General features: G+C 38.7%; 1 protein-coding gene across 2 annotated transcripts; it reads right to left on the bottom strand.

Moving 5' to 3' along the window:
* Positions 1-273: 273 nt before the first annotated feature.
* On the bottom strand, positions 274-23003 carry brd7 (bromodomain containing 7). Of its 2 annotated transcripts, none has more exons than XM_017693234.2 (17): positions 22867-23003; positions 16200-16387; positions 15955-16078; positions 15807-15864; positions 15351-15495; positions 14669-14779; positions 14215-14399; positions 12738-12858; positions 12363-12438; positions 11732-11839; positions 5633-5768; positions 4941-5055; positions 3814-3870; positions 1863-1968; positions 1511-1654; positions 901-1041; positions 274-425 (listed from the first exon to the last, which is right to left on the bottom strand). In XM_017693234.2, exons 1-17 carry the CDS (start codon positions 22913-22915, stop codon positions 370-372), a joined length of 1920 nt encoding a protein of 639 aa, XP_017548723.1. In that variant the 5' UTR covers positions 22916-23003; the 3' UTR covers positions 274-369. The 2 variants fall into 2 exon arrangements, with proteins under 2 accessions (XP_017548723.1, XP_017548724.1); XM_017693235.2 differs by having other exon boundaries at positions 274-422.
* Positions 23004-27593: the final 4590 nt, after the last annotated feature.

Below are 27593 nucleotides of genomic sequence, written 5' to 3'. Positions count from 1 at the left end.
GAGGACATCACTATATCTTCAAAAATCCCAGCTAAAGTTTTCAAAACATTGACCAGTATAAGCTTGGGGGATGAGATATTAAAGTGCCTGGAGACAAACAGTTGCTGTGGCATGTGTTTCACAAGATTATCCCTTACTGTACAGCTGATGGCTTTTGAGTCCATGCTTTTTATAAAGTGTTTAGTATTTAAAAATTTTAAATATGATTATCCTGATATAGCACCCTGTTTTCTATAGAAACTGACACTATCGCTGACAATGAACATGACCAAATACAGAAAAAAACATTTTATTAAGGGAAATGTATACAAACATGAAACAAATAGAGCACCATTGGGTACCGAGCACGGTTCGAGTTGAATGGGTTCTCTAGACTGCAATGGCTGGGACGACGTCAGAGCCCATACATATTATATCCATGTCTGCTGTGGACAGAGAAAATGTGATGGGCACAATGCTTACAAACACCGAATAAAAAGGTACATTCACTACAAATTCAGCTAAACCAGGGGTCACAACCCAAATGTTAAGAAGAGCAATTTTGTCCTTTCAACAAATCAAACCATCTTGGGAGCCACATCTTATGTCCATTTTACCACCTTGGCTATAAATGTCTATGTGCTACAAGTATAGGCTAAAAAAATATAAATAAAAACAGAGACTACTTTGCTCTGCTTTAAGCTTTTACTCAGCTATAAAAGCTGTTTAAATAAAATATGCCTGAATTTTTTAAATATTTGATCTTTTTTTTTTTATTTTATTTTAGCTCCATTTGTGTATGGTTAAAAAGAAGGTCTACATTTCTAAAAGGAGTTTGTTCATTTCTGCAGTCTCATATGAATGTGTTTTTTGAGAACTGCATGTTAACTATGTTACCTGTAGGTTTTGTGGATGGTTTACCTGTAGTCAGGTGTGAGAGTGTCTCCTCTGGTTCGGTAGGCAGTGAGATGCCCATGGCCTTCCTAATACCATACACAGTGCTCACATCACCTGGAGTCACCTGACTAGTCAGGTGGGCCAGGTTCCCGGTCACCTTCTCCGCTACACATGGAAACAAGACACTTTCAGCAACTGCGCTAAGTGTAAACTTTTTCCATAGCTGTAAACTAGAAACAGGAAGCAAACTTTCACTCAAAGTTGGTTTGGTTTTTAAATAAGATAATATAATTAAGCTATACATAAGCACAATAGCCCAACTAAGAAACAAAGTTTACGACTGTTGACAATGTTTACAAGAGCTGTAGAAATATTAGCCTGTTTTAGTCCTGTTGACATGCTCTGAACGTTGTCTAATTTAACTACACAGGCAAACTACCCTTTTGTCACTCAATGTTTCTTTTGGTGTTGCAGGAAGTGCCAAAAATGTGTTCACATTTTCAAATCTGTCACAAACTTTTGGCCACAATTTATCTGGACTTATGTTGGCTGTCAGATGATAACATCTTACGACCAGCAATCTTGAGTATCATCAAACCACTGGTGTGCATGTAGACATCATCAGTGACTGTACCTAGCTGTAGCTCTTTAGCAGTAGGGGCGAGTAGGCAGATGATGTTTGGAGGCTGTTTGGCGCTTAGTCTCTCTCTCTGAGCTTCCTGCAGGTCCTTGAGAAGCAAAGTGGTCTCATCCAGCTTCTTCTGGAACTGTTCTGCTTCTGAGACACAGCAAAGGAGAAAGACACAGACATGTGTATGTCAGTCTCTGTACAAGTCTCTCTCCAACAGTGAGAGTCATGCAGCTGTATTCTAGTGACACACAAAATTTTACTTACTCTGCAGATCTAAGCTGAACCACAAAGAGCTTCAAAGGAAGGACTGGAAACATGATGTGTAAAGTGTGTTTTAACAAGTGTGCACGCTCACCCTCTGAATCGAAGCTCTCAGGCAAGATGTCAAGACCCAGACCCAAACTCATGACTGAACTCAGAGCAGTCATGCTGTTCCCACTGCTGGACTCTGATCCAACCACCTACAGTGAGAGAAGTTTGAGGGCATCTAAAAAAGCTGATAATATAATGTCATAGTAGTAAGAAATTACACCACAAAACTGGATTTTAAAAAGTTTGACACATTGTCACTATAAAGGAATAGTTCAACAGAAAACTTTTTATGCCCATCAGCCATGAAATGGTTGGAGCCCAAATTTATCTTCTTTAGTTTAGAAAAAAGCAGCAAGGCTAAAATTGCTGACACTAGAACTTAAGTCACCCAAACAGCCCAAAATGTGGACTCAAGCCATTTACATGTTTTATCAACTACAACTTGGGTAACTGGGTAAATGTGATTTTTTGCTTTTAATGTGTGTTTAAATGGCTCAGCAGTTGCCAAAGTATCTACATGAAGAGCTGTCCACCTAAATGGCAGCTCAACCTGTCTGTGGAATGCACCTGGAAACACAGTATGACAAAAGCTGCATTGTGCTGAGGTATTACATGTACCCTTTCAGTTTCTCTGAAAACATACAGCACAGTAAAACCCTTTCATCATTCTCATTCACACATACATTCACATTCATGCAACCTTTCCATCTAATAGTAATTGTTGATTCACACTATACATTATGCCCTGCCAGAATACTTTTGTAGTGAGCACTAGTTAGTAACAGATCTACAAAGAAATTACTCAAGGAAAATGAACAGTACTGTCAACAGACTGTACTGTATTGTTTAAAGTGTTGGAACATGTTCCACCCTGCATGATTGCAGGTGCTTTTATTACTTGATTATGTCAACAAAGGCACATGGAGGATCATACTGGCTATAGTACACTATAATGGTCAAATCATCTGTTTATGTTCTAAAAAGGCATCTGGGGTGACCTCTTCAAATGACATGGCGCTGAGATTATAAAATGACACAATACTGAAATTATTTTGCTCCGTTGTCGGATCAAGCATGCTCAGAAGCGCTCATGGCTGCTGCTCCGTCAGTTGGAGAGGGTGTGTGAGAGATGGTAAAGTAAATGTTCTTTCCATGTGCGTATGCATGTGAGAGGGTGGACTGGCTTTGTTGACACAGCTGCTTTGGAGCAGAGAGAGAGGAAGACGTCAGTCTAAAACCTGGGCCTGGTTCTCCATAGCTTTTTTTTTTCCTGGAGAAGTCAGTTCAGTCCTGCAGTCACAGTCACAAATGCGTTCAAGCTTCACCGTTCGTTGCCCATGCATTTACGAAAAAAGTCAAAGTTTCATTGAGGATCACACAAATTGCATAATTTTCAGTAAGGAATGCACCAATCATGAACTTCTATGGCCAATTCTGATTTCTTATAGCCAACAGAGCCAGTGGATGATTTTTTAGCTGTGTTTTTTTTTTTTTTTTTTTAAACCTGAAGCTCACACTGTGTGGTGTCAATTAACACATGAAACACATTACCAGAACTTTCTATTAGAAAAAAACTATTTTGTTCTTTAATGGGCCAAAGTGCCTATTCAAATCAATGGTCTATTTCAATAACATGAATCAAATAAAGTGTTACATGAAAAATAAGACAACTGGGTATTTAGCACAATGACTCATGCATAATTATGCAATGACATTTTGCCACAGGCTTAACAGCAGCTTTTAAATATCAGCCTCACATTCACATCACAAAATTACAATAAAGATCAGCCAAAAAAAAATATATTGGCCGGTTGTGTGGCGAGTGCAAAAATGATGCATTTCCACTTTCAGCCTGCTTTATTTCTCCATTAGGCTCTGCACTGTCAGGCAAACAACAACCACTGCCACAATTCATACAATGTCTTTGTCACTGACACATTTAGAGAGCGTTTGTGTACTGTTAAAAAATTGATATGCCTTTCTTTCTGTATTACCTCAACGTCATCTGCTTTGTCTGACTTTTCTGTTGGCTCCTCCACCTCCTGGGCATTCTAAGAGAAACAGATATGATCTAATTATTATTTTGATTCCATCAGTTTTATGTGAGAAGACAACAGATTCTCGAACAGTGTTAGCGTGCTAATACTTTTGTATATGAAGCCTTCAGCATGCACTTATTCATTAAAAACATACGTTATATCTCTGAATAGGAGTGTCGATTTGAGATCAAACAGCTCATCTCATATACTGAGGTACTTTATAAATACTGCCTCACTGCCAATAAGCATTAAGTTGTTCACTCTGAAGAAGCTACCCTCTGTCCATACCCACACATTTACTAGAATATGAAAAGCAAAACCTGATCCTGAGTCACAGAACTCTGAGGCCTTGCAATAAGCCAGGTTTTATCTTGCTGGAATAACAAAGCTGTACTTCCATGTTATGGACAATAAGAATAAGAAATTTCACCTCTGCGCTTAACCAATCTGTGCAGTGAAACACCACATACACACTAGTGAGCACACACACTAGGGGGCAGTGAGCACACTTGCCCAAAGCACTGGGCAGCCCTACCGCAGTGCTCGGGGTGCCTTGCTCAAGGGCACCTCAATGAGGTACTGTCGGTTCAGGGGCTTGAACCAGTAACCTTCTGGTCACAGGACTGCCCCAGTCGTGAGCTGGAGGTTTGTTGGAACACAAGTTGCTCCATAATGGTTATGTATCTTTCAGCCTTAAAAGTGCTTTCCCACATTTGCAATTTGCTTATATTTTTGCAACGTGGGCAGTATAAACATATTCTTAATCATAACGGATTTGACATTTACTGGATGTTCCTCTTAACCCTCCTTTTAGAAGCATGACTGCATCACCAGTTCATTTTTGTTTGTTTATAACATTTCACAATGTGCCTAGTTGTAAATTGCCCATGTCCAGTGTTTTTGGAACATGTTACACAAATCAATTTCAGAAACAGCATTAAAAGAATTTAATATCTAATTTAATATTTAATATCTTGTACCGCCATTTAAGCAAAAGCAGTACAGTTTTTATGCACATCCTTTAACAACTTTTTTGGATCAAGTAAACAAACAAACAAACAGGGAATTCACAAAACTCTTACAGCCTCGTTCTCCTTCAGCTGCTTGGAGTGTTCTCCATTGGTCAGCGCATCCAAAATATTATCAGCCAGTCTGGTCATATGCTCTTCTGACTTAGCCAGGAAATCTGCAATAGTACTGCAGCGCACACACACGCACACACACGCGCACACACACACAATATATTTCAAGGTGAGTGTGATGACAGTATGAATAGAGGCATTGATTGAGTGAGGGTTGGGCTTCCAGCCTGCCTCAGAGGGACACATCAGGATGAAGACCACTGTAGTTTTAAAGGCTTTCTAAACACTAATTACATACTAAAAAACATCCCATCATTCTTCCTTTTAACAACCTGCCCCCACGCTTCAGCACTGGCCGACACCGATCTAAAACTACTAAGTTTTGAAAAGAGCTATTTTTAATGAAAGCACTTTACTTAAGATGACCATCACAAAGAAGACCTCATACTCAGCTACACAAAGGCACCCCAGAGAAAGAAATATACAGCTAACAAAATCACATCAAGGGTTTTTACAATATTTGATTGGATTCATTTTCATCCCAACCCCCTGGCCACACCAGATCTGATCCAGCATTTTCTGCTGATACTGATCTGAACCTAATACCTGATCAGATCTGTGGCATCTCTAATACTAATTTCACCAACATGTCTTTATGAGATCCAAAATAACATATTTCCTCTCAGAAATACCTTTCAGAGCCCTGGAGGCTGCACTCCTCTCCGTAGAAAGAGTAGATGAGATCTGAATCATCTTTACTGATATTGGCAAAGCTGGAGTCATATGTAGGAGCGTATGAGCTAAAAGGCCCATAGTTCATATACGTCACTGAAAGAAAAGCAAGAAAGGAGAAGGAAAAAGAGACACAGAAAAATGTTATACAAGGTCATACATATAGGTTTCTCTCACTCACACAAACAAGTTTTGCCAGTGAAAAGATAAAAGCCTGATGCTAAAGGAAAATGCAGGGCTTTCTCTCCTTGAAAAGCTTTTGTTTCACGTGGCTATATAACGTAGATATCAATTATGAGCCAAAGCACGAGAAGCACATGTTCAAGGCCTGCAGGCCACAGCACATACACATAATACCTGCTTTATACATTTCACAGAATCCTGCACATATGAAATAAAGCCTATATACAGTGGCATGCAAAAGTTTACACACCCCAGTCAAAATATCTGTTACTGTGAATAGTTAAGTGAGTAGAAGATGAACAGATTTCCAAATGCCATGAAATCTCCTTACAAGATTTAAAGCAAGATTAGTTTATTTTGTAATTTGTACAATTTTTGAGTGAAAAAAAATGAAAGGACCACTATGCAAAAGTTTGGGCACCCCAAAAGACTCTGAGATGCCTTTTCCAAGATCTCAGACCTTCATTAGCTTGTTAAGGCTACAGCTTGTTCACAATCATCATTAGGAAAGGCCAGGTGATGTATAAATACACTGACTCTTCAAGCTCCCAACAATATCAGCAGCTGCCCACAAAGCAGGAGAAACCTAGAAGAAGACAGCAACGTGTTTTCAGGTAGCCATTTCCTCAGTTTATAACATAATTAACAAATATCAAATTAACAGGAATGGCAGAGGTCAAGCTGAGGTCTGGAAGACCAAGATAACTTTCAGAGAGAACTGGTCGTAGGACTGCTAGAAAGGCAAATCAAAATCCTTGTTTGACTTCAGAATAGATATTTAGCAGATTCTGGAGTGGTGGTGCACTGTTCTATTGTGCAGAGACACCTGCACAAAGATGGACTTCATCGAAGAGTCATCAGAAGAAAACTTTTTTTGCGTCCTTGCCAGAAAATTCAACATCAGTAGTTTGCACAGGCACATCTAAACAAGTCTGATGCATTTTGGAAGCATCTGGCATCAGTGGACTGATGAAACAGAAAAATAGAACCTTTTGGTTGCAATGAGCAAAGATACGTTTGGAGAAAAAAGGGGGCCAAATTATTAAAAGAACACCTCTCCAACTGTTAAACATGAGCGTGAATCAATCATGCTTCAGACTGGTGTTGCAGCCTGTGACAACAAGCAAACACACCATCTGTAAAAAAGCTAAAGATGTAAAGAGGATGTCTTCTACAACAGGATAATGATCTTAAGCAGACCTCAAAATACACAATCAGCTACTTGAAAAAGTGCAAGCTGGTTTGGACATGGCCTTTAAAAAAGTTTAAAAAAAGTTAAAAAATATGTGGCTCCAAAAAGCAGTGCATGTAAGACAGCACAAGAATCTCACACAACTAGAAGCCTTTTGCAAGGATGAATGACCAAAAATCCCCCAAACAAGAACCATCATCAGAAAACTGTCACAAAAACATCTGATAAACCATCAACAGTGTCAAACATACACAGAATATTACATATTAGAATCTTTAATTAAATTTAATTTAATCTGCCATCAACTGCAGCATCCAGGAACACATACAGAATGTTTGTTAACAAATTACATAACACAAATCTATAAAAATAAATAGGGAGTTTTATGATTAGAACTGTTGTATAACACCACAGCGCAGCCAGGACTGTTTTGAAGTTAACACTGTGATAACATAACTGAAACAGGAGCTTCAGTAGATAAAACTGAGCACTTCACTGTTCGGTGAATCATCAAGTGATAAGCATACATAAGGGCTGATCAACTTCCCTCTTTGAAATTAAATTCTTCACTTCAAACAGAGAATGCTGCTGTATTCTCAATGATTCATCACCGCTGGCAGAGCCAGGCATTTTCCAGAATGCAGTTTAACGTTCCATGTGCTGATTATTTCAACAGGGTCTACTGTGTCCTCCAAAATGATCCTTTCTGAATGATTCAACTCCTGGCTATTGTTAACAGATCATGAATCCAGGGAAAGACAAACACCCTTTTTCCATGCAATAACAATCCATTTTTCTGTTCTCTGTACTGCCATTCCTAGCATGATTTAATGACCATATGGACCCTGAACACTTGTTCCAAGATTCACAGCCGAGTAAGTGATGCTGACGGGAGACCCACTGTGCTGCATTACAGCCCTAGAAATAAAACTCAGCATTCAGTTAAGCGTGTATTTGGGTTGCCAAAGTAGATTTTTTGCACTTCTCAAGTGATACTTTGTCTCACTAAGTGATACATAAATAGATTCAGGTCAATCTCAGATCCAATGTACAATGGATATAATGTGTGTAATTATTAGAGGCCAACCGACATAAAAAGATAGCATTATTGATAAGAAGCTAGAAATTCAGATAACATTGGCTGGTATCATTTAGTACGGTAAAAAAAAATTAAACCGACTTCAGAGGTAAACACAACCTACTGCCCAGTACCCTGGCCACAGCCTTTCACACTTTGGCCACTACAAGTGCAGAGCATGTGACCCCAAAATTCACTGGCCTCAGAGATTTCACTTTATGCACTCTTTTTCTTTCTTTTTAATAAACTTGTCAGACAAATCAAAACCAATTAGACATTTGTAAACACTAACCACAATTTGTAACTCCTGGGATGGCCAGGGAGACTTTGAGGTGACTGTAGTGGTCCTTTACTGTTGAGCTCTTCTACCTGGCATCACAGTGGCTATTCGATTGGTTAAAGTTTCATCTAACATCACTATAAGCCTTAAATAAAATCAAGTCATAAATAAAAAATAAGGTGTTAAAATGGACTGTAGTTATACCACGAGCGGCTAAGCAGCTCCTAATGACATAATGCAAATCTGATCACGGAAGGGTGACCCAGCTCGTCAAGGAGGACCACCATGCTCACCACAACAGCAATGTTCTTACTAACGTGAAGTATTTAATAGACATCTATTTTATCAGTTCAACAGTTGGCTCAGTTCTGATGTTTAAACATGTTTGTTAATTAGAAATACAATGTATATACAATAAACACGTTTCTATTATTGTAGCCACCGATTCTTAATTTTGGACTGGAAAGCAGTCTACTGAGACAGTTTTAGTTAAGAATGCTTTAGTGACATGATTTTTGGTTGTCAATCATGAATTGTTAAGTAGGCCAGTTTTCAATAAGCAAATCTCAAACGCAATATGGTCTAATGATTACGTAATACAACAGAGCAGCACATTCAATCTCCTGATGCCACTGCTGTGATGGAACTTTCAGTTCACCACACATCACAAAGTTCTCGATGCATCATGTTTCACCAAATTAGCATAACATTATCAACATTACTAATCCTCTATTACAATTATCTAGTAGAGAACTTCAGTATCAATATCAGTCCCAGAGAGTTCCTGGTATTGCATTTGCAGTTCTATTATTAATTAGGATGATCATTCAATAGGCAGGGAGATTTAACAAAGGATGCAAAACAAATGAGTATAATGGGTAGAATCATGTACACACCTGAAACATGAACCCTAGCCTGCAATACTACCTACTGACAAATGATTAAAGCGTCCAATTTTGTGACCCAGCGATGCCTAGAATGTCATGTTTCACATCTCAGGAAACATTTTGCTAGATTAACCCCCTACCTATCCCTTTACAGAAAAAAACACTCAAAAAAGCACTTTAGTTTCACTCCTTCAGCAAAGAGCTGCAGAAGTGAAAGAGAAAAGTGCAAGAGCAACTGCAAATCAATGAAAGCTACAAGCACAAAAATATATAAACAACTGTTTCAGACAGTGTAGAACTAGCTATAAGGCAAGCCCGTGTTTTCCTCTCTCCTACACATACAAACACTAACTCTGCTTTTCTCTCGCCCAGTGGATAAACATAAAAGAGCATAGTGTCTACCCTGCCCATTCCAGCTGAGAAATTGTAAAATTCTGTTAGCAGATAATAGAGTTTGCTTTTATCTAGTTATCAGTAGTTTTTAGGGCTGCAGCGAATAATTGGGACTGTTCCTAGTTTTTTTTTTTTTTTTAAATAAAAGCGCACACTTCAGTACATGGATTCCGAAAGGAAAGTTTTGATTATGGATCTAAATGCTGGCAAATCACTAGTAGCAGCACATCTAAAAAGAGCAAGATAATCTGCCTGTACGTCATATAAAAACAGACAGGAATTTTTCTCCCCCAAGCCAGTCAAAGAGACTTTTTCTGTAAAAGTTGCAGTGATACCCCAGCAGCAGTCAGTAGTGTTGTCAAAAATATCAATATATTTCTATTCTGAAATGGTACTAATTTCTACATCTACATTTATGGCATTTATCATACACACAACTGCTACCATGGCCAGTCACATGGTGCAGTATGTTCTGATAAATTGGCAACTGCAGCCCATTCATGAGCACTGTTGACCAACAAAGAAGCAGTAGGAGTGATGTCTAGACATACTTTGGCTTCATGGCATATGAGCATGGCAAGCAAAAAGACATGAGCAAGCCGATGTGCAAACAGTCCTACAGAACACTACAAACTAACGGTGCTGACATATCCAAACTGGCAAAACAACTGAACTTCATACAGCACAGTGTTAAATCTCAATAATAAAGCATAAGCAAGTGATGCATTTTAATTGTAAAAAATAACTAAGGCCAAATAAAATGTATGTTTTATGATCTGTATGTTTTGCATATTTTGGTTCTGCCAATTCAATCAATAAAATTATTTTATGTTTGATATTTCCATTCTGATATAATTGACTTTTGAATGTAACATCAGTGTGAAACTTTGAACAAGAAGAATTTGATGCACATGAAAAATATTATGCTTTTATCTTAAGTTTGGTTGTGTTTTTAAAAAAATGGCCAAACTTCTTTGATTTTGAATCTCTCCGAACAGCATTTTACGTTACCTCCTATGACAGTTCTTTATCTGTAATGTTTTCCCTTTAACTTATAGACTATAACTATATTTTCAAAATCTATTTGTGTAGTGTGTTTATTTGCTGAGAAAAGTGTTAATATTTGACTGACCAAAATTTATAGAGTATATATATACACACACACACACACACATTTTATATTTATATTATATATATATATATATATATATATATATATATATATATATATATATATATATATATATATATATATACACACACACACACACACACACACACACACACACACACACACATACATATATATATATATATATATATATATATATATATATATATATATATATATATATATATATATAAATAGTGATTTTATGATCGTGCGTTTGTTTAACCATTTTCAAACCTCTCCTTGAGGAAGCCCAGTATTATACATAGTTAAAAAGTGACTCCTGGTTTGACTAGTCAGTGCTTTATTAAATTGTGCTCATGATGTAACTGATGATATTAACAAGTCTCTGTGGTGGCTGTGAAGGTGTCAAGGAAAAATATGGACCCAAGAAATTCTTGTTACTTTTTTGTTTTTATGTTTATTTAAATTATGAATATGACTTTATTCTAATGTATATTGTGATAAACTCACTGCTGAGGTAAATTGTTAAAAAATTTGCTTAGATGCCTAAAACTTTTGCACAGTACCGTATATTTTAACAACAACAATCATAACAACAACAGTAATACTGGCAATGAATACTGATGATTAAATGAGTGATAAATAATTTATTTAATATTTAAAGTGACATTTTGAGCTTATCCAATTCTGTAACATGTTACCGTTTTATTAAAGTTTCTAAATATTTGAACAGTTTCGGCATGTACACCAATTATTCACTTAAAAATATTTCATTTTAAAATTTAGTTGTAGAAAACATCAGATCAGTATCAGCCAGTAGTTGGGCTTTGCAGTACAGGTATCAGAAATCTAATGTGGTATCGTACAGTCTCTAGTGACTCAAACAGGACTGAAATGTAATATTATATTACCTGGAGTGACTCTGTTCCTCTTATCTTCTTTAAAGCCCTGCAAGGTATTTATGCCTGTCTGCAGCCTGCCTCCCATCATCCCCAGCTTCACCGGACAGTACCCAGGATCTGATAACCACACATATCAAACATAATGGGGCTTAGCTTTTAGAGGATGAGACGAAGTAAAAATAACAAAATTACTACTACTTGCCAGGCCTTTGAGTTTCATTAAATAAGAGCTTCAGCTTAACCTTTTGAAGTTGCAGTTTCCATCTTGAAAGATAGATAGAAAAAGCAAGCTCTACGTCAAAGAGGAGCAATTTATTATGAACTGAATGTTAAAGTATTTTGAGAGCACAGTCTTGTTTCACAGCAACAAGAAAAAAAAAAAAAAAAAAAAAAAAAAAAAAGAATCACATTCTTGCCACGTTCATGCATATGCAGACTCAAAGCTGGAAATGTAGAATATAAATGGAATGTAAATGTAAACTCACTAAGTAATTAAATTACGCAATTTCATTTGAACAATATATTAAAACAGAAGTAATATCCTGACATCTAAGGCCTGAACACTACCTTCCCTTGATGATTAACACTATTTAATTGCACCAATTCCAATCCTGGTCTAATTATGTTCAAGAGGGCCTACCTCCAGCGCTCAGGTCAGCAGGGTTCAAGAAGCCCAGGGTGGTTGTGCCATCAGACTTTCTCCTCTCAAAATCAAGCTGGCAGTAAACAAAATAACCTTAGCACCTTCAAGCATCTCTCAACATATAGGCAGGTATGCTGCACCCATCGAATGTACCAGGACAGTCAATTCAAAAAGCAGAATAAAAATACCTTTATTTATTATTTGTTGATACAGTCACTAAATCAATTAATGAACATTTGTGACAGGACACCAAGAGCGCTGTGATGCACAACTTTGAGAAACAACAGAAAAGAACTCTGGCCTTTTAAGTGGTAGAAATGTGGAATATTGGTGAGGCGTACTGGTGAGGCCAGTTGGCCAATAATATCTTACCTCGCACTGTAGACTCCTGTTGGAGAGTTTACCTCCAGATTCTGCAATGATCTTTTTTATCTCCTCTAGATCCTTCTCTGCCTGGTTCACACCCTTCTGAGTATCATCTTTAGAGTCCTTACTGGAGACAGGAAAAAGGACATATAAAAGCTATTAGAAAATGGACACCACTCATTATCATCTGGCTTCTGAAATTATACCAGTATAAATGTTTAAGCCAGGTTACATAAAGTAATTCCTCTTAAGAAGAAAAATCTAATTTAATTTTTTCAAAAGTTAAGAAAACAGTAAAATGCATAGAACAAAAGTTAAAAAGCAGTACAACCAACAAATTACTAGTAATTGTATATTATGGCAAAAATATTTGATTGTGGTTTTCATAAATGCCATTATCCCCACTGCTTTTTCCTCTACTGCAAGGTTTCAGCCTGCCCCACCCTGCAGAGGCAGCTCCTTCAAATTCCCAAACATGTATTTAACCATCAAGCATGTGTTTGGAGTGAGCACAGCATGTGATGCATGAAGCGTGGGTAGCACGAGCGCGTTAGATGGCATACAAGTCTCAACATGATTTTACACATTCTTCTCCTAAAGATGTTCCCAGAGAGATAGAGAGGGAGTCTGTGTGAGAGGAACAGAAAGCAGAACCTCATAAGAGTTTTTACTTCTAGCTTAAAACTATGTATATATACAATTTTGGCAGAGGACAGTAATTGAAGAACTGTCAAGACAAGCGCTCTTTAAGACAAGTGCGGCTACAGCAAGTTGAAAGTAAAAGGTAATTCTGAAGTGCTGCCCAAAAGTAATGGTTAGATGGGCTAAGAGCAGGTTTTCTAGGCCTCTTGCAATTTATTTGCGCTGACCACAATCACCATCCAGTTCTTAAATTTCACAACCACAATGTTTACGTTTCAACTGACAATGTTATTAGGTACAAAGTTTGCTTCTCTATTTTTGTAATGAAGGTAACGTAGCTAACAAACAATAACAACATAAACCCACCACTTAGCATAGTGCAAATTGCATGCCTAAATCACATTTGCCTCAAACCACGTTGAGCTGGTAAGTAATCTTAAGTAGACTTGCTGGCTACAAAATACAGCCAAAAACAGACCAAGTTTCCCAGACTCATATTAAGCCTAAGCCTAGACTAAAAATAAATTCCAAGGATGATTCACCATTGTCGCTGCAATTTCGCACAAGACCAGGCTTAATCTAATTCTAGGCCCTACATATTTTTAGCTGTGATAAACCTTTGTCCATGTCATTTCAATGAGCAATGTGTGCCTTGTCAAGGATGCACCTAACCCATGGTCACAGTGGTCAAAAATGAACACTATTACGTTATCTTATTTATTTGTATGACTATTAATCATCAGACAATATTTCATGATTGTGACAAGCCAGAGTTTTTCTTTGGCAAGTTAAGGCCTTTGTGCTGTTCATAGAACAGATATCTAGGGTATCAGGACTGTACCTGGGTGTGTCTCTACTCGCCACCCTGGGCGACTGAGAGTTGTCACTGGTATCCATTGGTGATGACCCGTCTTTGGGGGGGTCACTTGATGACCCTTCTTCCTCCCCATCTTCCACTGTCCTGCTGCCTGGTGTTTTCAAGTCTGCCATAAACTCAATACTCTGCTTCAGGCTGTGAAGCCTTTCCTGTATACGCACACACACACACACACACACACACACACACACACACACACACACACACACACACACACACACACACTGCAAATGGTACTACAGATGTTTTGTCCTGATCTTGATCAGGATTACTTGTGTATAACATTATCATCTCCAATTATATTAAGGGTAAACCCTCAACACAATACTCAGGTTCCCTCTAGTGTCTGTTTCACATCACTGCAACTAACCACTAAGAATGTAAAAAAAGATTTCAGCAGTCTTCCATCATAACTCACTGTGCTCAAGATCTTCATGCCAGAGTGGAGGAGCTTCTTGGCAGCCTTGTAGTAAATTGTCTCTGGTTTGTTGTAAACCATAGCATTCTCACACATTATCTTGAAATCCAACTGTTCAAAAAAAATCCATTAAGATGAGAACAAACGTGGCATGAGATTGCTATTCTTCTGAAAGCAGCTTCAGCAAAAAACGCATTCAATTTTCTACTTAACCCAGATGTTAAGCTTCCTTAATTAAAACTGGAGTTAAGAGAATTATGCTGTTAAACACAATAATACAGAAGCCCTCTAAATAACAAATTGTTTCTGTAAAAAAATATCCACAAACTTATTTCAACCTGCTTAAAGCGCGTCTATGTTTTCAATAAGGTCAGACAGATTTCCTGATGGGGTTAAGAGCACAGTACAACTTACTGTGAACTATAACAATGAACAAAATGGGCAGCAAGTTCAGACGACCCCAGAGTTAGCATTCATAAAGCAGGAGGTCATTTGTGAACACAGACTCTCTTATCTAAAGTGACTGTTCGCAGTGTTGTTCAATTTTATAGTTCACAGTAGGTCATACTGTGCCCTAAACCACATTGACTAGTCTGCGTGACCCTAATGACAACCTTGATGCAGTTTAAGCAGGCTGAAAGAGGTTTTGGTGATGTTGGGATCAAGTAGGGATGTAAGATACCTTCAGTTCCTCCAGAGACTGGTAGCACTCCCTCTTCACCTTCTCCTTCATAGTGCTGAAATCCATAGGCCTCTTTATGATTAGAGAGTATCCAGGAGCGATGAGGTCAGTTACAGGGAAAGAGAAAAATGCACTGGGGTCTTTCCTGGAAAAGACCACACATGCCAACACCAATGAATATAATTCTAGAAACAGAGTCTAACAAACACCATAAATTCTGAAGCAATTACACATTTAATATTCATGCCGTCTACATTTATCAGCTTCATTTTGTACTAGGGGTTGAAAAGGATCGCCAGAGTCTAGGGCATTCATTAACTATAAAAGGTGAAAAGAGATAGTCCAATTCAGGTATCAGGTAATGTATCTGTTCACTGCATGACAGACATGCGAGACATCAATAATTCACCAAAAATCACCCATAAATAAATAAATAAATCTTTAAATTGGTCAAACCTCTGTAACTGCCGGATTAACTGACTCAGTGCTTCCTGTAGCGGTGTCTGCTCCTTTTCTAGTTGGGAGGGAAAAAATTAATTAACAGACTTCCTTCTTTAAACTCTAGAGTCAAACATCACAGAGAGTAACTCTGAATGAACACTACCTTCCGTTTTGGCCAGCAAGGGTGTGAGAGGCTTATCTTGAGATACATCAGACCGGACTGGAGTTCTGCTCTGTTCATCCACATCCATGTCTGCTGAGTCCTGGCCTTTCCTCTTTTTCGTCATCTGCACTTACATATAGACAACAGCTTGTCAAAAGAATGAGCCAAAAATGTTGAAATTACTGTAATTCCTGTAACTTCCATATTTATACAGGATAATGCCAATCCAAAATGTGTTCTCTTGCCTTTTTCTTTTTCTTGTCATCCCCTGGGGAGAGTGGAGGGCTCTCTCTATCCTTATCTTCTTTCTTTTTCTTCTTCTTTTTCTTATCCTTGTGCTTATCGTGATCTATCTGCTCGTCATCAACGTGCTCGGTGGTCACTTCAGTACCCCCCACCTTTAAAACAAGCTTTAATGGCCGCTCCACGTAGTCTGCAGAAACACAGGCCCAGAAACAACCATGTAAGTACAGTTTGTCGAACATAAACACCTCACAGATGTGAAAAATGTCTAAACAGTCACAGTTCTGCCGTAAGTATTCGAAAATCTTATGTAAAGCTAAGCCTTAATGTGTCATGCAAATGTCCAGGTATCCATTTAGTTTACTTCAGTCTCACCTTAAGTTCTTAAGTTAGAACTGAAAAGGGTATAACAATTTCAGTACAGTATCAAATAATCAAAGTCGATGCTCAAAACAGTCTCTTAAAATTTAAAACTGTATTGTCAATATACCCCACTGTCTCTTATAAACATCTCTCTTTTTCCTTCCTTCATGAAAACCACCATCAACAATCAAAACATTCGTGCTTGTTTATTTATTTACTCATTTGTGTATACTACGGTTCATCTGTCTCTCTGCATCATTTGTTATCCCACCTGTGTCCCATTCATCAGTGATCAAGAGATCCACAGAACCACTACAGAGCAGGCACTGGGTGGTGATCATTTTCAGCACTGCAGTCACACTGACATGGTGGTGGTAATGTGTTTGCATGTTTTATGCTGTTACAAGTGGATCATATACAGCACTGCTGCTGAAGTTTTTAAACACTGTGTCCATCCACTATCCACTCCCATCCACTGGTCCACCTTATACATGTAAAGTCACAGATAATTGCTCATCTGTTGCTGCACAGTTTGGTTTGTTGTCCTCTAGTCCTTAAGCATTGGTCACAGGATGCTTTTGGCTGGACATTTCTAGTTGATGGCCTACTCTCAGTCCAGCAGTGAAACTGAGGTGTTTAAAGACTCCAGCAGCACTGCTGTGTCTAACCCACTCTTACCAGCACAACACACACTAACACACCACCACCACGTCAGTGTTACTGCAGTACTGAGAATGATCCACCACCCAAATAATATGTGCTCTGTGGTGGTCCTGGCTACTGAAGTCCAGGGTGAAACAGAGCCAACAACATAAGCAAAGAAACAGATGGACTACAGTCTGTAATTGAAGAGCTACTAAGGGTTGTTAAATGGAATGTTAAATGGAGCTAATAAAATGGATGATGCTTGTAAAAACAAGGAGGTTTAATGTTATGGCTGAGTCCATGGTTCAGAAAGATATACCTCAATTCCAGGGTTACCAAACAAAATGCCAAACATTTTTGATATCAATAGCCAATAGCAGGCTTAAGCTAAGGTAGCTAAGGTAGGTGTTTATTATGTCTGAAAATAAACATCATTGAGGGGCAGTCGTGGGCTGGAGGTTAGGGAACTGGTCCTGTGACCGGAACGTTGCCAGTTAACGTTGCCATCAGGGCACTGAGGTGTCCTTGAGCAAGACACCTAACCCCCAGTTGCTCTCCGGGCGCCATGGATAGGGCTGCCCACCGCTCCAGGCAAGTGTGCTCAATGTTCCCTAGTGTGTGTGTATTCACTAGTGTGTATGTGGTGTTTCACTTCATGGATGGGTTAAATGCAGACGTGGAATTTTCCCGTTTGTGGGATTAATAAAGTATCACTTAAGAGTTCAGAGTAAGAGCAGGTAGACAACCAGTCTTGCACAACTACAACAGACCATTTATGTTAAGCCAGGCCAGGAGCCTTGCTAAAACTCGTTACGACCCCAGGGTTCATGATGTTGCTGGGGGCTCAACCTATAAAGGCTGGACTGTAACAAGGTGGAAGCATGACGCAGGAGAGTTGCATACTGTTGCTTCCTGGTTCCCTGACCACAAACTTGAGAAACGCTCATGCTTCATTAGAGTAGCTAGCAGTTCACAAGGTGTTAAGGTTTTCAATGTGGTATGTAAAACCTATGTTTCAAATGGTGTTGAAACTTTAACGTATGCTCCAGCTCATATGGTGTGAATGTTACCTTTGAAGTTTGTATATTCTTCATCAAAGTCTGTGAGGCCTAGACACTTTCTCCATTTAGGGAGGGAGGACATTTTTGTTTCTGTTTTCTCCTGGTTATTGCTTTAGTTAAGGAGTTAGGTTAAAATTGATGTATTTTCTTTTCTTTTTGTTAGTTAGGTTTAGATAGTTACTTAGTTAAAACAGCTTTGTTATGTTTGTTATTTTCTCCTACCCTCCTTTCTTGTTATGTTGTTTTAGTTCGGTTTTCTCATTTATGTTTCAACTTCAATAAATCTTTATCATTGTCATAAGGATGATTTGGTTAAATCGGCTATTTTGGTGTTACTGTCTCATGTTCAGCCCATAAAAGTGTGATTAGGGAAGCAGCATATCAGAAACAGATGAGGGAGTTTTGCCTGTGTTCCCCGAGTCAGTAAAGCTGGGTGTTTCTGGTGGAGAGAATATGTTGCTGGAAATGAGAGCAACTTCTCAGACTACTCCTAGCAGCCCTACTAGCAGTTTACAGTCTGCTCACACTGCTTCTGCTCCTGTTCAGGATAGAGACCCGAATGTTCTGGCTTCTGTCGAACAGTTGCGGCTTACTATTTAACTATAGGAGCTGAGGTTAGTGGTTAAGCGCCAGGAGCATGAAACAGAATTACTCTGCCTGCGTAATGCTGGACGGTGGGTCACGGACCAGTTACCTCCAAGTAGACCCTCTGCTGCAGCTGCAACACCTGCTCTGGCTCCTGTGGTTACCTCTGGTCCCTCCGCTAGTGTGGTAACTTCTGTGTCTGCCCCTGCTTTCACAACGGGGCTAGACGTGAGCAAGTACATTAATCTTGTCCCTCTGTTTAGAGAAACTGAGGTCGACTCATATTTTGCTGCCTTTGAGCGCATAGCGGATAAAGCCTGCATAGCCCAGGAACTGTGTGCTTCTCGGTCGATAGAACATAGAACAAGGTTAAAGCAACGGGTATTATGTACATATGAACTGGTACCTGAAGCATATCGTCAAAAGTTCAGAAAACACGTGGAAACCACCAATCACACCTTTGTAGAATTCACAAGAAAAAAAAAGAATGTTCTGTTTGATAAATGGTGCGTCGCCAGCAAAGTAGAAACTTTTGCCCAGTTGAAAGAACTGATGTTATTGGAGGAATTTAAAAACGGTCTACCCGAATGTGTTGAGGTATATTTATATAAGCAAAAGGTTTTGTTTCTCTCACAAGCAGCAGTTCTTGCTGATGAGTTTATTCTGACCCATTAAAACGCCTTTTTGTCGCCCCCTGTGCGATTTTAGCCCGCACAGATGAACTTACTCTAGAAACTTTCAGCAATCAAATAGAATTTCCAATTCGGCTTGCGTTTCGTCTTTGTCCAGCAGTCCTTGTGCTTCTTTTTACAGCTGTGAGACCGATCATTTAATCACCTCCTCTCCTGCCTTACAAGAAAGACTCCCCGCTCTCTCTCAAAACCTTCCGTAAATGCACCAAAAGCGGTTGGTTTTGTTACTTCCCAAAAAAGGTTCTTTGACGAGAGTGTACCTGAGTCAATTTATGAGCCTTTCACTTTGGATGGTTTTGTTTCTGTCACTGGAGAGGGAAAAGATCAAAAGCCAGTTAAAATACGGAGGGATACGGGAGCTGCACAGTCATTTATTCTTGATTCTGTCTTACCCTTTTCTGATTTGACTGCCTGCAGGTCAGATGTGCTAATTCAGGGGATGGACTTGAGTGTATGCAGAGTTCCACTGCACTCAGTACATCTTCAGACAAGTTTAGTGACTGGTACTGTAAGGGTAAGAGTTCATCCTCAATTATCCATGAAGGGTGTTTTTTATATTAAGGAATGATCTAGATGGTGGTAAATTAAGTCATTTACCTGAGACAAAAGATGTGCCTGAATGTTCTTGTACAAGTGAAGAGATTACTCTGTTCCCTGTATGTGCTGTAACTCGTGCGCAGTCACACAAATTTGCTAAACAAGTAGATCTTTGAGACGTTCCTGAGCTTTCTTTAAACCAAAGCTGAGATGCTCTCCGTGTGTGAAATTTTACCCTCCGAGTTTTTATCCAAAAGCCAATTTTGAAAATGTAGAAAACTGCACCACATTAAAACTGACAGCTGATAAAGCAACACTGATGGAGGGACAAAGTAGGGATCTGTCTCTTACTAACTGTAGGCAAACTGCAGTAACAGAAGAAGAAATGTCTCAGCACACGGTTACGTATTTTTACAAAGAGGGCGTATTAATGAGAAAATGGACTTCCAAACAGTTAATGTGGATTGGAGTGTAACTACAGGTCAACTAGTAATTCCAACAAAATATTGGAAACAGGTACTCAGCTTGACCCATGACAATGTGTTCTCTGGTCATGCGGGTATATGAAAAATCACTGGATCATGAATTTTTTTCTTTTGGCCCCGTCTCAAAGCCGATTACTTTAAATCGTTTCTTGTTTGTCAGGTTACGGGAAAACTCAATCAGGATTTTTCAGCTGCACCACTGCATCCAAGGCCCCTTAAAATGTCTGAGGGAGAAACTCATTACTGAGGACGAGGAAAAAGGTTTTCAGGCTCCTACACTGTTGAACGTAAGGTGAGTGAAACAGATTATGTAGTTAATACAACAGATCGCCAGAGAAAAAAATGGATTTGTCTTGTTAACATGTTGAAATTGTAAATGCAAAGCGAGCAAATGGGTGATGACCCTTGTGAGATTAAACCGGTGGCAGTGGTAACTGTGACCAAAGAGCCAGAGAACAATGCTGTGGATGATGAACTCACGTTTCATGATACCACATTTCGTTAAGTCCTTGGTGAAATCTGCTATTTTGAGTGATTTGGAGGATCACTTGATTCATCTTTCTACAGCTCAACAAAAGGATACGATAATGCTAATAAATGAATATAGACCACTCTTTGCTGATGTTCCAACCCAAACTAATGTGCTCAGCCATGATATTGATGTGCAGGGCCATTCCCCCCATCAAACAAAATGCTTATTGTGTTACTCCTGTAAAACACCTGAACATACAAGAGAAAGTAGCATATCTTTTAAAGCATGGTCTAGTGACACCTAGTGAGAGTTCATGGAGCTCTCCTTGCTTAGTAGTACCGAAGCCTGATGGCACCAGCAGATTTTGCACAGATTATCGCAAGGTAAATTCCTTGCCCTGAATGGAAGACTGTATTGATAAGTGATACTTTTTTAATCCCACAAACAGGGAAATTCCACCTCTGCATTTAACCCATCCGTGAAGTGAAACACCACATACACACTAGTGAACACACACACACACACACACACACACACACACTAGGGGGCAGTGAGCACACTTGCCCAGAGCGGTGGGCAGCCCTATCCATGGCGCCCGGGGAGCAATTGGGGGTTAGGTGTCTTGCTCAAGTACACCTCAGTCATGGACTGTTGGCACTGGGGATCGAACCGGCAACCTTCTGGTTACAGGGCCAGTTCCCTAACCTCCAGCCCATGACTGCCCCCATGATCAAGTGGGTTCTGCAAAATTTGTAACCAAGCTTGACTTGTTGATGGCATATTGGCAAGTTCCTTTAATCCCTACTGCTGCTGAACTGTCTGCATTTGTTATATCTGATGGTTTTCTACAATATTCGGTAATGGCTTTTGGATTACAAAATGCACCTGCCACCTTCCAACATCTTCTGTGGAAAGTTCTAGTGAACATGGACAACTGTAGGGCATATTTAGATGATGATGTGGTGTAGGACTGAACACCTGACAACCCTCTGAAATGCGTTTGAGCGCTTTCTGAAAGCTTCCCTTACACTCCATCTTGCAAATGTGAGTTTGGTAAAGCTAGAGTCTCCTATCTTGGTAAGAAGGTGGGCCAAGGTGAAAGCCACAGTTGATTTTCCTGTAAAGACTCTCCTTTGGAGCACCCCTGCTCCAGTGGCTACACACTACCTTTCAAGCTGGAGGTTAACGCCAGTGCACCAGTGCATGTTAAAGAAGACTACAGCAGACAGACAACGGTCTTCTATATCGATAAGTCTGTAATCTGTAAGCTTATTTTCAGTCTTGTTTTACACAACTAAGGTTAAGTTTGCACTGAGCATCAACGTGTCAGCACGCAGCCCTTGTTAGCTAGCTAGTACTAATAAAGCCGACATTACACTTATCATACAGTTTATTACACAGTTAGTCTCCAGTTAAATTGTTGTGACGTTAAAAATCGGAATATCACCCTAACCTAACACTATCCTAACCCTAACCTAACACTATCCTAACCCTAGTGAGAAGTCTACAACAGCCTGGTTTCAGTTCCTCTCTAGCTAACCTAACCAGCAAGTCTGTTTATAAAGCTAGCAAACCGTCAATCACATAGAAATGAAATAAACCCGGCTAAGTAAACGGAGAAAGGTTGGTTTCTTTCTCGCCAACTTCTTGTTCGAATTTTCGCGGTCCACCTTAAATGGTTCAGTAGTTTCATCCTGTAATGAAAACTGCGGCAGCATTTAAGCCGGAACGCGAATATTCGCGCAAGAAGCTGAAGTTAGCCAGCTGCCCGAAACGAGGGCTCAAAATGTACAATAAAACAGACAGAATAACGCTAAACTGTGTCCTACCTTCGTGCGCGTGTTTCTCTGATTTGTGTTTTTTATGCTTTTTGCCCATAATTTACAGTAAATCCTGGCGGTTCACACAGGTCAGAGCGCTTGACCACTGTGGTCTTTGTTCGGGTTCGTAAATAGGGACGTTAGGGTTTGAGGCGCTGCTGGTTTTGAACAGCGCCTCCAGGCGGTAGGTGGTGTGTAACGTTATTTCGACTGCTCGATGCGCAGAGGGGTTATTGACAAACCGCCTGTTAACATTTTCACTCAGATTTGTATTTGATACTTCTAGCTTCAGGTATTCTGAAAATACACACATTTGAAAATACAAACATTCATTCAATCAGTTCGTATTGTCTCCTGGATGTAACAGCTGTGCTGTAGACTGACTCCAGGGGGCAGCATCGTCTTATTTTCTGAGCTGAGAAAGCGGTCAGCTCGACGTTAGAGCCTGAAACCAAGACGTTACACTTACCTCGTCTGTTTTACGGAACCGTGAAAAATGTGTATTTTACAGTTTTTAAACCAGAAGTTCTACTTCAATGAGCGAAAATAATATTAAATGAAGTAAATCTGACAAAAAAGTCGCAGATGATACTAGTAAGAATTCACTAGGAAAAAAAAATGTGAAAGAAAAAATATTTTAAGTGAAAAAAATATTTTTCCATGTAAAAATGTAGCTGTTCTATAAATAAATAAAATTCTCAGTTTTTCATGTAAGAACTGATTTTGCGCTTCCAGATTTGTACCAATCCACTATTCACTGGTGAGGAATCACTTCAATGACTTAAAGGGGAAGTCCCACAATTGTTCTGCACAATTCAATCATTGAAATGTTTAAATCCTCTTTAAGAACTTGAAAAATAAGAATTTCAAGATGTCAAAGATTTATTTTATTATTTCAGACTGCATGTCTGATAAGAAACTGAATTTAAAGCTAAAACAGCTTAGATGTCACTCAGCAAACATTCACCACTGGCTTATTTCACAGTTCTTTCTTTGTTTTGATGCCTCATAAAAACCTGAAACAGTCATTTAAAAATCAAAGCTGTCAGGTTTTTTGCATGTTTTTGTGTGTTAACTTCACATGCACAGGCTCAGAAAAAAGTGTCAGTGTTTAGGTCTCAAATGCAAAATCAACATTAAAATCTAGAAGATATGACATCAATAGTAGATATTTCACTTACAACATCAGACGACGTGTCCTTCACCAAGTTTTGACTGAGTTCTCTTTGAAAACTCTTTCAACATGCTCACAATCATTAGATTCACCTGCTAACGAAAAGGAATAGGGAGCACAAACATTGTTGCTGAATGTTCTTGCACATTGCTTGCAATTACAGATTTCCACCAGAGAGGGCTCCAAATCCCTAAAGCTTACATAGTGTAGACACCATATAGGTACAAAAATATCTTAGCAAGTAAAAGCATCTTAAATCTTGCCAGTTGACCTAATATTTCTCATTATGAAATTGTTGTACGAATATTATAAGGTTTACCATTTTAAAAAACTATTTTACATAATGAAATCATCTTGTTCAATTGCCAGATAATTTTTAGTACTTTCAAGCAGTGCTTTCAAAACTAGTAAAATGATTTGCATATGGAATTAGACACTTTCACTGGATAAAATAAATTAAAAAAAAACTTAAAACAAAAGCAAATATATAGAGATATGTAGAATAAGCTCATAACATTCTCACAAGCTTCTCATAAAGATAAATATTAGACATATTGACTACATTTGTTTTCACTTGCTAAGATATTATATTTTGTTGTCTAGGATGCTGGTTTTGCTATAGAACATATCAGTCTCTGAGAGTAGTGTTGACACTGTTTCTGTGATCTTTTTCAGTGGGTCCACACCAGGCCACAGACCACTTTGTGCATGACTTTCATTTGTATTGTAAGGTTGGCCTCTCTCTCTCTTTCTCTCTCTCTTGCTCACTCTTTTATCATGGATTGTACCATCAGAATGAGCTACAAAATGGAGCTGAGCTGTACAATGTACAGCGTTTATGAGACAAGGGTGGTACAAAGGCTTGGGCAAACTGTGTGAGTGTGTGCCATTACAGCCAGACCACGCTCTGGGTGAAACCTTTGGGCATTGTGCAGACTGCTAAGTGGCAGCTGTTTTATTCATGCCGGGCCGATAGTGCACATTCTTTGAAGCACATTCCAGGTTTTATGAAGCGTCCCGTTGAGGGATTCAGCGCTCATATTTCAAATTTTTTGGAATGAAAATAAACGCAGTCCATCCATCCGTCCACCATTCCATCCATTCCTCTGCCTGGATAGAAGGATGATTCTAATGGGTTGAGAGTGCTGTCAGATGGGTGATGGGTTGTGTCATCCCAGATCCCGCCCCCTCTCCCCCATCTGCTCCAAGAATTACTGTAAGATTCCACCAACAGTGCATTCTTGTGTGTTGATCAAGTCCTTATTGTCTGTGGAGGACAGATTTTTGGATGAGTTCCTTGTTGGAGAAACCACAGACGCAGAAAGAGAATTGCTGCGTTTGTCATACATAATGTTTTACGACGGGTTGCCTTTGCCATTCCATAGTCTTGTAAAAAATAAAAGATAAAAACAAAACCCTAAAGAAACTGGAAATACATTTTATATTTGCATAAAACTCTGATTGCACCCTGCATAACAAAGCAGCAATCTACTGTGGTGGTATAAGAAAGAAATTTGAGCTTTTGAAAAGACTGAAGCATTTTATGATGGCGTGATGGGCACATCCCAAAATAGCCCTGTTGTTTTTGCTTCTTTTTATCTATTGATAAAGCAGTTTCGATCTGACAACAGCCAACAAGAAAGGCTTGAGTTATTTTGGCACATAAACAGAGACGAATGTGTGATTAAACAGCTGTGATGTGAGCACTGTTTAAGCTTACTAAAAGCCCTGGAAGAGTAAATGAGTAGAAATAAACTGCAGAATAAATACATATTAATTAAGTATAAACTAGTTACACCATAGTGAGAGTGAACATAGACAAAGCAAAGCCAGTATAGGATGTTATAGTCAAAGTAAGGCTGTGCAATATGGAAGACATTCCATACTATGATTATATTGCTGTATATTGCAAATACAGTAATCCATAATCCAGTGTTTGTTTGTAATCCTCTCTTTATTGTTTTTATTATATCTCTGTTTAAAAATGTTTTTAAAAGTACTGATCCAACTGGCTATCATTGTTTTAGCCTGGATCTTATAGGAGAGAAAAACAATAAAAATATGGCTAATTTATTCTAGTCATATATTTCTTCATAGTAATAAGCAACAGAATGTGCTATCACTATCAAACTGTTTTGGATTTTCAGTTCATAGACAATCTAGTTTAATCATTTCTGACAAGATATCTGATATCTTTTGATAGTCTGAGCAAAAATTCCAAGAATTTGGAAGGTTCCAAGATTTTTTACTAAAAAGATGCAAAATTCAAAAAGATATAAAAACTCTGGGTAACACTTTATTTGGATTGTCCACTCTAGGTGCTTTGTAAATGCTCAGCACGTCTTTGAACATTCAACTAAATATCTACTGACTGCAACTGAACTTCAAGTTCAGTATGAAAGATTTTATTAAATCTATTCCTGACCCTAAACCTAGCCCTAACCTTAACCTCAAGGCAAAACCTACACCTACTCCTAACCCTAACCATACTGTTGTTGATAATCAGCTGAACATCACCAGAAAGTTTGTGAGTGATTTAGATATCTGTAGAGCATCTATAGGGGACCATCCAAATAAAGTGTGACCAAACTCTGCTAGCCTGTACATACCAACTAATGCCATCCAACTTATGAGTAGCCTGAAAATAACATGTGGTATGTGTGACTCCTGTTATGTAGGTAATATCTAATTGTAATTATAACTGCAATTAACCAGAACACCAAAAAATGCCACAATATTACCCTTGGATCATAAGAGTTACACATTAGTGCATCCTTGATGTGACGTGATTGAAGACTTGTTTGTTTGAGTGGCCCTGATTCATCAAAAGACTGACATTAGAATCAATAAAATGTATAACTGTAAATGTCTATTATCAGCTCCTGGGTTACATTGAGATGAGGCATTGGGAGGTGTTGGAGCCTTGTTTTTTCTGCTAATGTCAACAATGTAGGAACACTATTGTTCAGTTCATATGGTGATAATGTATGGAGATCTCAGCACTGATATGAAAATGTGCCTGTTTCTGTTTCTGTCTCGATGGCTTAATTAAAATGAAATTATTTACTTTGACGCTTTTAGTATCCCTTGATTGTCAGTTTTGGCATCAAAAATATATCAAAAAATCTTCTGATTCTGTTTTAACAAAGATAAAAGTCAATCTAAAGCCTTTAAACTAGCATAAAGAACTGTTCCAAACAATGATGCCAACCATCTGACATCAAGAATGCTTTTGGTTCTTTTCAATTGTATGCTTGGAGCAGCTGCTTCTATTTCAAGAGGTGTTGGGTATTAATCCATGTGCAGCACTTTACTGCCACATGCCATCTAATCAGATTTGGAAACCTGCTTCTCTGAATTAATGGAGCTGATCAACAATATTAATCACCAAAGACAACTAATAGGTTCCAAATTTGTGCTTTTCAGTGCATTTACCCAAAGTCTGTTGGTAAAACAGTGAGCTACAGTGCCATCCACAAATATTGGCACACCTGGTGAACTTGAGCAAGACAGGTTGTAAAAACATTCTTTATCACGTATTCTATTGATCTCTCATTCAAAA

This window comes from Pygocentrus nattereri, chromosome 25, assembly GCF_015220715.1.
Source record: "Pygocentrus nattereri isolate fPygNat1 chromosome 25, fPygNat1.pri, whole genome shotgun sequence".
Classification (NCBI taxonomy): Eukaryota; Metazoa; Chordata; class Actinopteri; order Characiformes; family Serrasalmidae; genus Pygocentrus; species Pygocentrus nattereri.
The sequence above is the reverse complement of the archived record's forward strand: the minus strand, read 5'-3'. Positions and strand labels throughout refer to the sequence as shown.

Excerpts from the sequence above, each read along its gene's own strand:
- brd7 (XM_017693234.2), bottom strand. The coding sequence starts at position 22,915 with ATGGGCAAAAAGCATAAAAAACACAAATCAGAGAAACACGCGCACGAA. Across the intron at positions 16,079-16,199 it reads ATGACAAGAAAAAGAAAAAG|ATGACGAAAAAGAGGAAAGG; the intron begins GCAAGAGAACAC and ends ATGTAAGTGCAG. Across the intron at positions 14,400-14,668 it reads GCATGAAGATCTTGAGCACA|GAAAGGCTTCACAGCCTGAA; the intron begins GTGAGTTATGAT and ends GTGCGTATACAG.